This window comes from Nannospalax galili, unplaced genomic scaffold, assembly GCF_000622305.1.
Source record: "Nannospalax galili isolate Female #2095 unplaced genomic scaffold, S.galili_v1.0 scaffold110, whole genome shotgun sequence".
NCBI classification, from domain to species: Eukaryota; Metazoa; Chordata; class Mammalia; order Rodentia; family Spalacidae; genus Nannospalax; species Nannospalax galili.
Genome location: NW_008328707.1, coordinates 53,440 through 71,000, shown reverse-complemented (window position 1 = coordinate 71,000; position 17,561 = coordinate 53,440). Strand labels below are relative to the sequence as shown.

Sequence of the window (17,561 nt, the reverse complement as noted above, 5' to 3'; positions counted from 1 at the left end):
TCTCAACGAGTATTTTTGAGTCAATGCTTGCAGTTAGGCTGTGCTATGGCATAATTTGAAAATGAGTCCACCAGGCACACAGCTTCACAGAATCTAACAATTTGTTTTTACTGGCTTTAGGACACCTACTTTTTCACATGCATCTTACAATTGATAGTGTCAAAGTATAATGTACATAAAGTGCATTCTTCCAATAAATGATTGTATTTTCTAATTACTTAATAATAGTTACTGTATATAAACACTTCAAGAACTTACATCAATTAAATCCGAAAGATCATGAATGTAATACTTGAATACCGAGGCATTGGTTGCTTCAAGTGTTAGGAGATACTCATTCCGTGCTTTAATTGATTTCAGCTTATTTTCTGAATACTTTGCTTGTCTCTGTAGAAGATACAGGCATCAGGGAAGAAAGCAAAGTTATTTTAAATAAGATAGAATACACATAGAATTTTATTAATTTAAGCAATTTATTCCACATATACAAACGACCCTTAAAGTCCTTTGTGAAAAGTACATTTTGAATGTGATTTAAATAACAAACTAAAATTACCCAGCTATGGGAATAACAATGTATTTGGGCTCTGGGCCCATTTGCACTAAAATCTCTTTGTTAATATTCCAGTTCCCCACATTTGTACTGAATACTTGGCATTCGCCACGAAATGATGTCCAGCTGTTATGACTTGATTTTTATGTGTCTTAAACAGTTTTCATTCCCATGGGAGGAAATGCATGTCTTTTCATAGTAATTCACAATATGTGTATCAGCTGTTTTGTTTCGTCCCGGCTTCTAGTGCAGTATTGTCTCCTCAAAGGAGGACAGCAGAGCTCAGCACTACTTTTCACTTACCTTTTCTTTCATTTTTTCAATTTTCTTCACAGAGCTGCGCCGCTGATGCCTCTCTTCTAGTCTGATGTGGAAGACAGGATCTCCAGACCTGCCAATCTGCTTTCCTTCTTGTTTCTCGGCCTCTTTCAGCTTGCTCTCTGCACTGAGGCTCTCTGAGTGATACATATGGTATGTTTTCATCACCTGAGGAAAAGTGACCCAAATTGTTGAAAGATGTCTGCCTATAACTTTCAGGGTGAATGGGAACTATTACAGGACATGCATGTTAAAAATATCACCTTCCAACTTGCAGGGGAAAACCAGATTATTAGCAAAACAGATGAATTACGGCCTCCAGCTTCTACATAAACCAAACAAATATGCAAATTCACCTGCCAGGAAGAGGCACTTAAGGGACAGGTTTTGATGAAAAAAAATGATTTATAGCAATTTATGTACAATTTTCCAATGTATTTAAAAAGTTCTCCTAGCCTGGCCTGGTGGCATACATCTTTAATCCCAGCACTCAGGAGGCAAAGGCTGGTGAACCTCTGTGAGATCAAGGCTATCCTGGTCTACATAATGAGTTCCAGGTCAGCTGAGGCTACAGGAAGACCCTGTCTTAAAAAAGAACATTCTCTGTTCTCTTAAGCTTTCATGTTTTCCCAAAATCTCCTCTGCACTATGAATTGGCAGGATAAACCATTTATTCATGAACAAGTTTTAGCCCAACCAAAACTCCGTTATTACAATCTTTACTAAAGAAATTTTTATTGAACAAAATCTATTTGTCAAAATTCCAACATAAACATTAAGGTTCACACATAGGTTTAGCATTAAAAACTATTTTTCAGATCACAAACTAATACTTTATATGGAATGTAGAAAAATAAATGATACTACAAAGAAGGCAAGGAAAATTAAAAAAGCAAACAAAAATAACACTGTTAAGATATGGTATATAGTGCAAGTCTTTTTCCTATGGAGACACACACACAACACACACACACACACACACAATGGTTCCATTTTAGAATGCCATACATTATTTCTCCTGTTAAAATTTGAGATCATCCAATACATATAATTTTAATGTGTTTTAAAATAAGTATATTGGAATGTTTACCTATATCACTAAATAATTCTTTTGTGTATGTGTGTGTATTGTGTTGTGTTGTGTTATATGTGGTGTGTACTTGCTAATACAGCTGTTGGCATGTGTGCATGCAGGTGTGCAGGCATGTGTGTGTGCACACATGTGAAGGCCAGAGCTGAGTATCTTTTCTCATTGTTCTTTACCCTTATTTTTTGAGATAGGGTCTCATTGATTCAGCTAGACTGGCTAGCTAATGAGTGACTCCTGACACGGGGTTACCATTGTCAGCTTTATTTATTTATTTTTTGACATGGGTTTTAGGGATCTAAACTCAGGTCCTCCAGCTTGTATGGCAGCTACTTTACTGACTGAGCCATCTCCCCTCTATCAGCAAATAGTCTTCTAAAACATAAGTTAAAGGGCTGTATAGTGTGTCTTTAAATGACTGTGCCATACTTACTCAACTAATTTGCTATTGTTGACTATTTTAGGATTATTTCAGCTTCTTGCCTTACAAATACAAGTATGCTACAGACCCTTCATTTCATTTTTTGGAAACAACACATATAACTTGTACTTTAGTGGCATTTAAGAATATATGGAACATGAAAATTTTGTAATGTATGTTTTCCATGAATATTATATAATGAATCCTTAATTATTTTAAAAAATTGTGTATATTATTGTTACAAAAATGTCCATAAACAAACTTGTATCATATTTTCTGGAACAATTTTCCAAAGGTAGACTTACAGGGTAAGAGAACATGTATATTTTTGGTAGCTTTAAAACACACTACTAATTTTATACTCTTTCATTAAAACACAAAATCCAAAGTACTCCAAATAACTAGTGAAGCTATTTAATAAATATCTTTCTAGGTAATAAAGATATTCATTACTCTTATAATATCTATATAGAATCTCCATAGTCTCACAAACAGAAGAATAGTAATCAATTTTTAAGAAACTGGAAATGACAGTTTTCCCATATAATTTCGAAGTGATGTTACACATAGAGTTAGACATCTGAGCAAATTCTAAAGCCCTGCATTTTGTGTACAATTGTACCCCTTAAGAGAAACAACATTCATAGGTGTGATATCCAATGCAACTGATATACTCAGGAGCGCATCAGAACTTTTGTGTTCACAGAAGAGAGCTTTTATTTCACTTGCAAATAACCAAAAGTTACCCAGATTCAATTTTATAACTAAGGTGTAGTTATGAAAAAGCTAAGATTAATAATGTTTCAAAGTGATGAACTTTCCTTTTCTCATTTGAAAAGATGAATTTTTAAGAAGTTTGAAATTGGGGGCTGGAGAGATTTAGAAGTTAAGAGCACCGGCTGCTCACAGAGGTCTGGGTCTGGAATCCCAGTACCCAAATGGCAGCAAACAACTGTCTGTAACATAATCCAGTTCCAGGGGATCCAATGCCCTCTTCTGGCCTCTGTAGGCATTGCACAACATGGGTGCACTTACATGTACGCAGGCAATACACTCATACATATAAAATAAAAATAATATTTTTTTTAAAAAAGGATTAAAACTGCATGCATTGCTGGAATAAATGTATTTATTTAAGTTGAACCACGCAAGATCGGTATTTTTATAGGTTAGAAGGAAAGGTAGAAAACTAACATTTTCTTGTGGTCCAACAACATACTTTTTGAGGTGACTATTTGGAAAACTAAAATATGGGATTGGTGGAGAGCCTTACTTTTATAAAACCCGATGATCTCTTTCTTTAAACATTTGAGGTCAGTACCAAATAAAAACAAAGTAAGGCTAAACTACCAAGTAGTGGCAGTTTTTGCTGAGCCACAAGCTATTGGAAGGTTGTCTGTTTTTAGTAATTACTGGACCTGGAGGAAGTTTGGTTGGCTACTCTAGTTTAAAAGAAAAGAAAATAGCATTAGGAAGCAGCTGGGCAGCTGGGAAGAAGAAGGGAGTCACCCTGCAGCTGGGCAAACAGCAAGGTCAATGAATCTACAGCACACCTTGCATTTCTAGGCTGGGCTCTGTTTATACTCCCTGCCCGAAGCAAACCCCACATACCATTTAGGCCCTGGTGCCAGTTATATCTTAAAATGACAAGGAGAAAAAAGTCCAAACACACACATACTCTATTCTCAGAGAAGCTTAGTTCTCTACTTTTCTTGCTAATAGAAAGGAAGAAATAACAACATAATTACCACCACAATTAGATGAAAAGACATCCCAGATAGCACTGGGCATCTGAGAAATTCACTTTCAAATTAATAAAAAAAAGACCTGTCCTCTTAACTCTTGTATTACTTGGATACTGAAGGCTGCATTAAGCAAGTAGTTTACACGAACTAAGCCTCGAGTAGGAAAAAGCAGACTGAGTCAACTGCCAGCATAGTATTTTTTAACTAGTTTGGGTTAAAATAACTTACTTGAGTCTGATCTATTTTAACACTAGCATGAAAGGGGGATATTTCATCCTAATGGGGGCTTAGCACACTGAGGATTACTCACCCAGTTCAATAGTAATTTCCAGAGAATTCTTTGTTCAGGTTTCCAAGTTGGCTCAGGATTTCCACTCCTCTTAAATGTTAACAGTTATGATGAATGAATTTTAAAAGTTGGGCAGAAAAACACTAAAAGCTTTTTGAGAATTCTAATTGCAGATAATGAATGCAAGTAGAAGCCGCATGATTTAAAATGGAAGTTGACAGAAGTTGAGTGTGTTTGTATTTAAAATTAAAATAACAGACAGCTCTCCTTGTTCTTCAGAGATGAGAACAAACTTTTACTTTTTGAAGGTGCAGCTTGAATATGTACTGCAAACAGCAGCTTCTCCTTCGGTTAATGCAAACACATCTCTTTGCATCCCAAATGGCTTGATGGGCATGTATCCATTTAAATGTAGCCTAGTAGAATATTTTCCTATTTGAATTCTTTTCTACTAAAACTTCATGCAAAATTTCCCATTCAATACACTTAAGTTATCATTCCTCAATTGCAAGAAAAATAGAGTTCAGTAGAAAGTGATCCACATTATGGATTTCTTTATTTGTGTGTGTGTGTGTGTGTGTGTGTGTGTGTGTGTGTGTGTGTGTTGTATGCACATGTCTATGTGTGGGCTTACATGTCCATGTATGGGTGTGTGGAGGTCAGAGGAGTAAGTCTAGTGTCCTGCTCCATCCTCTCCACCTATTCCCTTGAGACAGGGTCTCTCACTGAACCTGGAGTTAAGTTGGTGGCCAAAAAAAGCCCCAGTGATCCTCCTGTCTCTGTTCTCCCAGTGCTGGGGTAACCAGTGTACAAGCATCCACACTGGCTTTTTATGTGGGTTCTGGAGATCTGAACTCAGTTCCTCCTGCTTGAGCAGCAAGTGCCCACTAAGCCATCTCCCCAGCCCCACATCAGGGACTTCTTTGTGAGACTGGGAAATTCTACTTAACATAGAAGCTGTTAGTTTTATTTCTTACTGAAAGGCCCACATCGTGTATCTGACATTACTTTTGTATTTCAAATAAAAAATAGGGGCTGGAGAGATGGCTCAGTGGTTAAGAGCACTGCCTGCTCTTGCAGAGGACCCAGGTTCAAGTCCCAGCACCCACATGGCGGCTACAAACCATCCTTAACTTCAGTTCCAGGGGAATCCAAAGCCCTCTTCTGACCTCCACAGCACACGACACGGATGCACTCACATACATGCAGGCAATACACTCATATACATAAAATAAAATCATAAATAAAATATAAAAAATTAAAATATCTGCAGTAAGTCTTAATAGTGTAAGAAATTACTATAAATATGAAAACTACAGAAATTAAAGGAGATTGGTGGATTTAAGTTATTATAATTTCCACTTTTTGGCCTGTGGCTCAGAAGTTAGAAGACATAGATTACAGGGATGGATCATCAATCACTAAGAGTAAGTGAAGACTCTTTAACAACTCTGCTCACCTCACAAGGTCATTGTGGATGCCAAATAAGCTTCACTGATTATACATCATATATGTATATATCTATGCTTATATATACTACCAATTCAGGTAGTTACACAGAAATATATGCATATTTAGCTTAGTAAGCACACTACAAAAAATCTATATTACCTGCTAGACATTGTTCCAAGCACTTTATAAATAAGTAATTCTTCTAGTCACCCTTACAGAGATAGGTATCCTTATTTGCCTCCTGCTAATATTTTGACTCATTCTTCAAGGCAAGCTCAAATCTACTGCTATTTCCTGTCCCCTAGCCAGAAGGATCAGATTTTTCTAACTATCAAGACTTACAGCTAGCTCTCAGGCTCTCTGCATGTGTTACAGAATTCTGGGTGCCATCCAGTATCATGACTCTCCTGAAAAACCAACTAGGATAGCAAGAGAATCCTGGGTGCCTTCAGGTCCTTAGTCCTACTTCAGATACGACATAGATAACAGAGACCTTTGATGAGAAGCAAATGAACTCCAGAAACTCATTTCATAGTTTGCTCATTCATTTGAATAATATTCATTAAATGCCCAACATTTTTTCCACCTGTGCTATCCAATTAGCAACACCATTAAACACCTGAGATTAGACTAATATTAGGACAAATAGTTTTAAACCATTTTTGAAATATAGTTATTATGGGGATTTGTGGCTTCCCCCCAAAAATAAAAAGATGTGCTAGTTCAGCAGGGAAGAGGCTAGCATCCAATATGTTCACTACAATATCCCCCAATCCTCCTGCTTCATTACATCTATGGATTGCTAAAAGCTCTCCTGAGAAACAACATTCTTTAGTTTTCCTTGTCAACAATGTACAATAAAAGTCTGTTTTATACAGTCAACACATTTGGCTCTAACTATGACTGAGTTTCTGCAGCTGTCAGTCTAACAGTATCACCAGGGTGGGGCCACAGCCTTGGAAACCCATTGCTATTGTTTCCCAGGAAGCGGTCAGGACTGGCTAAAGGGAAGGAAGGGCCATCAGGACACCTTCAGCTGCCCCAGAAGCTACACTGTAAGAAGCCTGGTTCAGCAGCCTCAGTTTCTCCCTCTGTCTATGGCCTCTGCTCAGCCATGCTGTGATGCCAGGGTTTATTATAGACTAGGGTGACAGCAGTTCCTTTTAAAAGAGCACTTAGGCCACTGTGTGCCACCTCCTTTTACCTCTCTAGCTGTCTTTCTCCTTGGTAAATGGGGCCAGGCTTGGTGAAGAACATGTGTAGGGGGCCAAGCAGACCTGGACCTGAGTTCCAGCATTGCTACTCCCTGACTGGGCAAGTTTCTTAACTTCCTTGAGCCTTGTTCAGCCCAGCAAAAATGAAGATTAGATGACAGACTGAAGAGACCATGGTGCAAGAGATCATGGGCAGTCCTCCTTCCTGACAGCTTCTAAGGCAAGATGTAGAGTAAATTCTGGGCCATGCTACCTGGCTTGATATCCAGGTTTCAAGTGAATGACACAGTTCACTGTCTTTCAGAGGCAGCTGAGAAATTTGAGGCACAACAAAAACAGGCAGTGGAGGCAGTTCCTGTTGTTTCATGTTGATGCCAACCAAAACCTCTTCAAAACTCCTAAACATACCAGTGAGGAAGATCTAGGCGCTGACTGCATAGCTGACACATGTTCATAAAACACCTGAATTCAAGTTTAGAAAAAAAACTTCGAAGGCTTCCTGGAATGTCCATCCTATAATTAGCTTCCCTTTCCACATATGCTTACAGTTACTATAAAATTAAGTGGGTATCAGGCCAAGTTTCAGGGAGCCAGTACATGCTGGTTTACATTCATCCACCCAGCAGCTATTGAATGGCCACATGCTAGGGCTGTGCCAGGTTTGAGGCCAGAGAGGACCCAATGGGACAGACCCAAGCAAACCTGCTTGTACTGTAAGGAAAATAGGGACCAGCAACGTTTGCAGGTGGGAGTGGGCAGTGTGGATGTTCAGATTGGCTGAATGGGAGTTACCTGAAGGATTCCCGGGCCTATTTTTAATAACAGTTTATATTTAACTCTCGAAGCCCATTTAGAGAAAAAAAGTGAGAGGAATATGTTTCATTTGTATAAAGAATGTAAAGTTAGGACAAGTCAACTCTCAACATTAGTGCTGCTCGGCCACTATCTACTACAGAACTCTCATATTCCAGGTTTCAAGTGAATGACACAGTCCACTGTCTTTCAGAGGCAGCTGAGAGATTTGAGGTGCAACAAAAACAGGCAGTGGAGGCAGATCTCTATTTTCCACTCAAGTCCTCCTGGACAGCATTTCTCATTATCATTGATGGCATCAAGGATATACAAGCTGCTGGTCACTAAGGGTACAGCTGGTCAACAGGATTGTCGTAGTGACAAGTTTGCATAAACCTACCCCCTCTCCCTGGGCCTGTATGCCTTTTTCCAGGTTAATGAAAGCAATTTAGAAAACTATTTATTTTCAAAGTAACCTTTATAGAAGTGAGTTGGTTAAGAGCTCAGACTCATAAGACAAATTGCCTGGGTTCAAATTCTGCCTCTGTGCTTAAGTGCCATAGGATCATGGACAAGAGACTGTTAGGGTTCAGAAAAATAGCACCCTAAATAAAATATAATGGCATTTGGATATTAAACAGAGCACCTAGAGAGAGACAATGCAGGAATGGTCTTTATTCTGGGGCTCTCTCACCCCCCTCAAGAACATCTCCCACAAGGGAACACAGTTGCCGTCTAGCTCCTTGTTACTTCATCAACCAAGAAGGGCCTGAAAGTCAAACATCACACCCAGAGCCCAACTGAACTTTACCCTGGCTCTTATGTGCTCTTCCCAGCCATTCATCTCTACTGTTCTAAAACTGCAGACAGTTCCCTGTTGCTTCTCCCCTATGAAGATGGCATTTACATTTCAACTTTAAGTTTTCATACCCTGCGTGACTCCTGTGTACTTGCAGGACTAATACATTTCTATGTTTAATTTTTGCTTTCTGTTCATTTAGTTACTGTAGGTTTGCTTTAGAGATTCAAATAGTTAAACCTCAGGGGGTGGGTAAAAGGAAGGCTGCGCTCTCTTTCCCTTTCTTTCTTCCCTCCCTCCCTCCCCCTATATAATTTAACTTGTGCCTTAATTTCCTCACTGTTGAATAAAAATTACAGTATTGCTCACTGTAGAGGGCTGTAGAAGGATCAAACAGCACCAAAGAAAGAGGCTTACAGAATTACTGTACGGTAAATGCCAGCCACTGATATTTGAAAAAAAGTGTCATTAGGTAACTCATTTTAATACTATTCAATTCTTTCTTCACAACTGGATAAATATTCATTTCTAAAAATGTAAGAGTGAGATCAGCAGAATTTTATGTAGGTCTATAGTAAAAATGTTAACAAGTGTACTCTTTATAATGGGCAATTGGGCTGACATGACCAATCAAGTAGGTTAAAACATTGTCTGTGTAGTTGGTTCATCAAAGAAGAGGTGCACTGTACGCTACTGACATGAACTCAGCAAGACATTCTGAATTTATCATCAAATTGCATTTATAATATAAACAAATGCACTGAACAAAAGACATTGTCTGGGACTTTGGACCTTGCTGGCTAGGGACTGCCAAGTAACCAAATGACAGGGCACTGGAGAGGCAGAGAACAAACAAAACAAAGGGAAAGGCAGAGCAGCATGCAAAGAGAGGAAATAAAGCTAATAAAAATCACGAAAATAATTACATTCTGTTCAGTCTAGTGTTAAGCATTTCATTTTAAGAGTAATTACACAAGGCGGCATTTTTAATGGAAAGAACTGGTCTATGAAGCAACAGATCTGGGTTTGGCACTGGCTATGCTGAAAAATAGTTCTATAACCTCAGCTTTCCTGACCCTTGCTGGGGCCTGATCTATTAGAGAGAACAACACAAGGTTTCCCCACAGGACCAAAGCTAGGGAGCTAATCAAACCAAACTCTACATCTCAGGCCCTTTGTAAAATATGGAAGGAAAGACAAAGTACAAAGAGGAGGCGTGAACACAGAAGGAAAAGGGATCATGCAAGTTCCGGTGCAGAAGGCTCTCTGTTTACAAATATCCTAATAAGCTAATAATTTTCAATAAAATATCCTAAGTCAAAATGTATTTAATACCCCTAACATATGATTGCACAGCAATTTCCTCTGAGATCAAACATTTCATCTTGGAGGGCAGCATGTTAAAGTACAGGGTGTTTTAAGAGGAGATGAAACATTGAATTTGTCAGGGAAGCACCTTAAACGCAGGAAATACCTCAAAAGCTTCAGCAAGGCCCTGAAACTGAACAGACTCACTAAGGCCCTCCCTCCCCAAGTGCATATAAGCAGTAAGGATGGTTAAGAGATAGTGTCAGAGAAGCCGAGCTGCCTAGAAGAGTCTCAGAGAAGCTGAGCTCCTACAAGAGGCAGAGATCAACTTAGCTACCTGGAATGAACACTCTCCAACCTGTTGAGCTGTCTGCAAGTTGTGCAGTGTACTCCGGGTTTCCAGCTTTTGAGGTATGTCACTGTTGCTGGGGTGGGCTTTTGGTGATACAGCTGTCTTTGAGTGACTTCTGCTCCTGTAAGTAACCCCTCACACATACTCCTGTAAGCAACCCAAATAAAGCTCATTCACCAAGCTGGACCTGGGTGACTTCCTTACTTTGGTCTGTCAGTTCCCTATCTGGGGTTCTAGTATTAGGAATAATGTCACCCAAACACCTACTGAGTGTCATAGCTTATATTAGGCTACCTAAAGCACTGTTAGAACACTTACATTAGCCTACCCTTGGACACAATCCAACAGGTGATTTTGTAATAAAGGGTTGACAGGCAGGTATATGGGTGCTTTGTAGACATGATGGGATGAGAAAACAAAACACAATCTCAAACAAAAAACAAGCTGAAAATTTAGTATATCCTAGAGAATCGGTTGTTGTCTGTTAGCTTCCTTTCTATTGCTGTGATAAAGATAAATACACTCTGACCAAAAGCAACTTTGGGGGAAAAAAGGTTTTATTTCATCTTATAATTCCAGGTCACAGTCCATCATCAAGGGATGTCAACGCAGGAACAGAAACTATAGTAGAACACTGCTTGCTGGCTCCTTCTCTGCTCGCTTGCTAGTTCATGCTTAGCCAACTTTCTTATATAACCCAGGACCATCTGCCTAGGGATGGTACTGCCCACGGTAACACTGGGCCTTCCTGCATCAGTTGGTAATCCCGACAGTCCTCCAGATTGGTTCACAGGCCAATCTATCTAGACAGTTCCTCAATCCAGGCTTTCCTCTCAATGACTCTAGGCTGTGTCAAGTTGAGAAGTAAAGCTAACTAGGGCATTGTTCCTCCTGATCATGTGGCTGACTAGAGTATGTTGGCTGCCTCTGCCCAGCATTCCAAGGGAGGATCATACTGCATATTGCTAGTCCTGGAAGGCTTATTACTCCCACACCATCCTAAAGTCAAAAAATATAAGTTGGGGACTGAGTATGAAAACTGCGTCCATGTTTGCATTTGCTTTCTGCTAGAGATTAGATGCTTTCTTCCTCATGCTCAGGAGTCAGTGTTCTGGAAGGAGCCCCCTGTCTTGGACATCCCAGAGTGTGAGCACTCCCATGCTGTGTGGGGACTGTGTGACCCTGGGAAAGGCTTTGTTGAGCTCTACTGGCCTACCGCCTTCTCACTTATAAAAGATGTGGCTTGCCCACATAATCTCTCAGGCCTTTCCAACTCTAAAATGCCACTGATTTTGAGTTCATGATGTCAGTGAGTCATCTGAATTATGACAACTAACTATTGTATGAAGAAATCCAATATACTTCTCAGTAGCTAAAGGGATCTTATTTTATTTTTTTTCAGTATGGGTAGATCAATTTTAACTGAAGAGAAAAACCACTATAATGACAAATTATACTAATTATCTCCATCTGCTTCTGTTGACTTGGGACAGCAAGCAGAACATCATGCTATGCCAGGGATATGAGGCTCTTCTAGAATCCTCTGTGGTCTTTGAGGCCGTAACTCATCCACTTTGCCTCACGGAACATACCCAGAAATGAACAATGCCCCTGCCTTTTCTCTAGAATGCGGTGGTATTGATGAACCTCACTTGGTGATATCTATCATTCTAATGACTTTAATTGGCTCCTCAACTGATTATTGATCAATCATCAAGGGCTCATTAGGGAAGAAAGCCCAGAACTCTCTGGTGGTGCAGGAGTGACATACAGAGACATTACATGTTTCTATTTTTGAGTGTTACATTTGAGGTAAAGCAGGAAATTAGTCATTTTCAAAATGCTCAACTGAACAATAATTTTAAAGTGTTAGTATTAATTACAATTAGTTTCATAAGACTTTGCTACTTTAATAAGTGTTTAATGAAAAATGGGTAATGTAGTCTAAAAAGGATAAATTATTTTATGCCTCATTAAAAAGAAAATGTTTCTATTTGTAATGAGAGAAAACTATACTTATGAATCTTAATCTCAGCTCACTTTATTTCCAGCAGTTATTAGAGGCAGCATCTAATTTAAGGCGTTGAGTTATGAGTAGGGCTTTATGGATAATACTCACCTCTAAGGAACTCCTGATGAACATGGGTGCTCAGCAAATTCTCAAGCCTCTACTCTATACCACAATGGGCCTTGTCCTACCTGACATCATTAATATTAGATTACTTCATCAATATGATATGTCATATCATATATATAATAACATACTCTATTTACTTATGTTAGTTCTTTAGTTCATTAAGTAATTTTTCATAAGCACAACCAATAACTTAATGTATATAACACTAAAATACGCACCTACTTTAGAATTAGGGGGATTTCTCACATGAAATACCATTTTACCTAATAAACTTTAACTTTCTCCAAGATTCTTTCCTTTCTTGACTCTCGAGTATTTCATTGTGGGGGGTGGGGGGTAAAGAGGTGGGGCAGGAAATTTTAAGAAAGCCCAGCTTAGTCAACGTTTATTTTTAATCCACAGTGCACGGAGTTCCCTTCACAGTGTGGTTTCATGCATCTGTGCTTTCCCTCCAACATCTCCATTTTAGGGAATGCCCTTCCCACCAGTCCTTACCACTACCAGGTGTTTGCTTCTTCAGGAAGCCTCTAGAGTGGAGGCCTCTATCCAGCGAGGCACCCAGGACTATACATGGGAATATCCCACTAGCCTGGCTCAGCAATGTCAGGATTTTGTGTCAGTCAGTCATTGCTCCCAGGATTTCCTATTTGCTGAGAGGCCCCTCCCAGCCTGTTGGTGACTAATGACTGGGACACAACAGGGACAATTCTGTAACAATTTCAGAGCAGAGGCAATAATGCTTTTAGTACTTTCCATTTAACTGGCTTAGAGACAGGGCACAAATTAAGAGATTTAGGATGAATGCCAAATAATTGCACTTTCAAATCCCATGATATTGCAATCACAACACATCCGTGCACTTACTGGGAAGACACCCTCTGAAAAACAAGGACACCGTCTTAAGACAGTCCATTCTACTTCTCAGCAAGTTTAATAATTAAGCTCAGGAATCAGGCTGCTGTGTTAAAAGCCTCGTCTTGATTTTTGCCACGATCCTTTGTTTTCTCATCACTAGGAGTAAGAAAAGCAGATACAAGGCTAAGATCGAGATAAAATGAATACAGCTCAAGCTCTTGCAATGGCAGCTGACTCGAGGAAAGCTTGATGAATGCTATTACAGCTAATAAAATACCCCATCCTATCATATCCTCTACAGCAGTTTATATCCCCACAAATTTATATCTTAGAATCCTAATTTCCAAAATGACGGGATGGGGGGAGGACAAAATGGGGTGACTATGTCATGGGGGCAGAGCCCTTATAAATGGGCTTGGTGCCTACAAATGAGGATTGAGGCAGGACCCCCTCCCCCCACTTCTACCACATGAACACACAGTCAGAAGGTGCTATGAACCAGAAGAGAGGACTTAGCCAGACAGGGAATCTGTGAATGCCTTGATCTTGTTCTCCCCCACCCCAACCCCCAAGCTGTGAGAAATGAATTTCTGTTGTTTCCAAGCAACCTGCCCAACAGCCCAAACAGACTCTGTCACTGTTTTGCAAGCCTACAATAGCTCTAGCCCAGGCAATGCTCACTTGTTTATTCTCACACACCTGAGAGACTGGGGAGCGAAGAGGTGGTTTTTGTTTTATGGATCAAAGAAACTAAGCTACAAAGAGACTTAATCCTTACTCAACAAATAATAGAGCAACTCAGTGACAGAGAAGGTCATTCAGAAAATTCCTGTATCAAAAAGGGCTTTCACAGGAAGCTCTCAGAGGCACTGAAATACAAGTTCAATCTACTATTTGTAGACAGAATACACATTAACCAGGGCCACCCTGGACACAGGGCCACCCTGGACACAGGGTAGCAGAAGCTCAGCAACAGCCTTTGGTGGCAAACAAAACATTTTGAGCATCAGGCAATGCTCAAGGGGAAAGCACATGTATAAAGAAAGGCCACTGAATACACTAGAATCTCAGTTCCCGCTCCTCGGTTCTTCCCAGGGAAATGGTTCTTATGCCTTCATGCCACATGTTAGGCATCTAAGTGATAAGTTTTAGGGTATGAAATATTTAAATGGAGGACACAAGACATTTGGAATCTGAAAGTCACAAAAGCCTCACTGTCAGCACTGCGATTTCAATTAAAATGGAAACTCTGCAAGGGAATTTTTTCCTTTCAATGAATAATAGTCTGAAATTTGACACTTATCCTCTATGCCTCAGATTGAATACCTCTCACTCTATTAGAAAGAAGAAAGCAAGCGTCCTTTGTTAGTCTGTGCAAGAAAGCCTTTGAGTTTCCAGCCTGCTCTAGAGTGGCATCTAGACATTTTCTGATGCTAAATTTTTTTTCGTATGTGTATGTGTGCTGTATATGTTCACGAGCATGTGCACATACACACATGTGTATGTCAATGCCAGGTGTCTTCTTCAGTCTTTCTCCACTTTGTTTTTTGAGACAGGGTCTCCCACTGAACCTGCAGCTGGCTGATTTAGCTAGACTAGCTGGCCAGCAAGTCCGAGGGATCATTCTGTCTCAGCCTGCCAGAGCTGGGATTACAGGCACATGCCACTGTGCCCGCTTTTTACATGGGTGCTGGGAGCCCGTACTCAGATTCACATGTTTGTGTGGTAAGCACTTTATCCACTGAGTTCTTTCTCCAGACTTTTTTCTTTTTCTTTTCTTTTCTTTTTTCAATCTCATCTTAGTAATTATCTTATCATTCAACTACTGGTTTTCTTCCTAGATGTGGCTCTAGAGGGAGACCTGTGAGTGGACCTTTTCTTCCTCTTGGTCTGTGCCTTGGCCCTGCAGCTCTATTTACTGGATATCTGTATCTTTCATTTCTCCCATTTCTGAAAGCCTCACTGTCCTCTGAAGTCAATTTTAGACTCTTTCTTCTCTGCAGTTCTTCTCAGTCCTTAATGTAGACCCCTTTCTTTGAATCTCAAAGGTCTATTCATATCTCCTGACTGATGGTATATAATGGTCCTCCTTCAGCATCCATAGGGGACTGGTTCCATGACTCCTCATAGGCACCAAAATCTAGTGGGGACGCTCAAGTCCTTTAAACTAAAGGGCATAGTATTTGCACATAACCTGTACAAATCCTCCTGCACACTTTAAATCATCTCTAGATTATTTAGACCACCCAATGCAATGTGTGGTTGGTTACTCCACAAACGAAGAACTCATGGATATGAAGCTAAGTGGTTGTCTGCTTTACAGTGTTACCACTAATAAACAGGGAGTATAGTATGTGGGCTAAAAAAGCACAGACCCTGGTCTGAGACTTCCTAACTCTGTGATTTTGAGCAAGGTATTTCTGTCTCTGTGCCTCAACTGCCTGTCAGGAGAATTTTAAAGAGCTAATTATGTAAATGGCTTAGAACAGGACTTAGAGGAAGGTTAACTGTTATAACAGCTGTGCTGTGGCTCAACAGCTAGTCTGAAAGCCTCTGAACTGGTACGTTCTCCCCAGAGTCTCCTAGCCACAGGCCCATGCCTCAGGGCCTCCTTGCTCCTCTGAATTCTAGTCCTGAGTTTCACTTCCAACCTGGCCACAAATTAGTTCTGACACTTTAGTAAGTACCTCACTGTTCCTGGATTTGGGGATATTCTTCCAAAATGGGATTATTTTGGTCAGTTTTAGAGGTCAATTTAGTGCTAAAATTCTATCAGCCTATGACATACAAAATTCAGAACATGGTATGAGTTAGAAAGCCATGTGAGTTTAGCTAGGTTGAAATGGGTCACCTGACACAACTGATTTAGATTTTAACTTCCTTCATATGATTTTTCTTTCTACTGAGCAAAATTTCTTCTGGTCTATTTTGAGATGATAAATTGAAGAAAAGTACTCATAATTTATTCTGTGTTCTGACAAGTGCCACATATATTTAATATTATATTTATGCCATATATATTATATACATACATATATAGGTTTGGCAAACAATGGTAATCAAAGCCAAACAGCTTGGTTATCCAATAAAAATAAACCTAATTAAGATATCTTGTCATTAGAGCATTCTAATCATCTAAAAGTCATAATACTGTATTTCAGAATGTAATACAGTTTGGGTAAAATACTTTGTTGTTGGCAAACATTCTCAATAAGAAATATTCTTTAGTATTTTTTTTAATTTTAGTAAAATATATACTTCCTTTTTCATTTCCAAGCCAAAAAGTTTGGGGGAGACAGAAGTTCATCTTGCTTACTTATAAAAGGCAGTCATATTTGTGGTTCAGAAGCACCAACCATACATAATTCATTCTCAAATCTTATTAGCAAATGAAAACTCTTAGGAGGAGCTAGGGAGTGCTTGGCATTGACTAGCAGAGTGTCCTAAAAGACAATGACATATAAAGTTCTTATCAAACAGCTGTCAACATGGATCTGTGAAATGGTAATTTTATAAATCACAATCATTTGTGTAAGAAAACAAAGTAGCTCAAATTTACTAATATTACCCGAAAGTTAGTATGTACCAAAACCAAGACTAGAATATGGGGGTTGTTCACAGGGGTCACATGATCTCACACCTGTCTTTTTGTTTCCATTCAGGTATCTGGCAATCAAAGGAGGGGACTGATATATAGAAACAGTCCACTGCCCATGATCTCTAAATCTCTAAACAGACTTATTTGTTTTACTGTTTTATTTATTTTATTTTATGTGTATAAGTGTTTTGCCTGAATGTAAGTGCACGCATGTCACATAATACCTGAGGAGGCCAGAAGAGGATGATAGATCCCTTGAAACTGGACTTAAGGACCATTGTTAGCTGCCATGCGGGTGCTGGGAAGAGAACCAATGAAGGTCCTATGCAAGAGCAGCCAGTGCCCTTAACTGCTGAACCATCTCTCTAGCTCCCATAAATAGACTACTTTTGAAAAAACCTTTCCAGGTGGCTTCATGGAGAATGTGGTATTCCAATGAGGCCTTGAGTGTGGGACAGCAGTCTTTCCTCCACATTTCCCTCTGTTGGGGAGGTTTTGCTCTGAGACTCAGCCTTTTCTTTGTAGTCCATCTCAAAGGAATGAATTTTCATTTTCACTACAGAAATAAATATTTCAAATATTCAAAATGCCCTTGAGGTAAAAGAAATACTTAACCAAAAAAAAAAAAAAAAAAAAGCTTT

At 39.4% G+C, this 17,561-nt stretch overlaps 1 protein-coding gene across 6 annotated transcripts in view; it reads right to left on the bottom strand.

Annotated features, from left to right (window-relative positions):
• The window catches only part of Srgap1 (SLIT-ROBO Rho GTPase activating protein 1), a 115,510-nt gene that overhangs the window by 87,714 nt on the left and 10,235 nt on the right, over positions 1-17,561 (bottom strand). For all 6 annotated transcript variants that reach the window (XM_029561474.1, XM_029561477.1, XM_029561476.1 and 3 more), the window contains exons 2-3: positions 857-1,039; positions 259-387 (exon numbers count right to left, since the gene is read on the bottom strand). In XM_029561474.1, the coding sequence (XP_029417334.1) occupies positions 259-387; positions 857-1,039 (312 nt within the window). The remainder of the gene's footprint in view (positions 1-258; positions 388-856; positions 1,040-17,561) is intronic.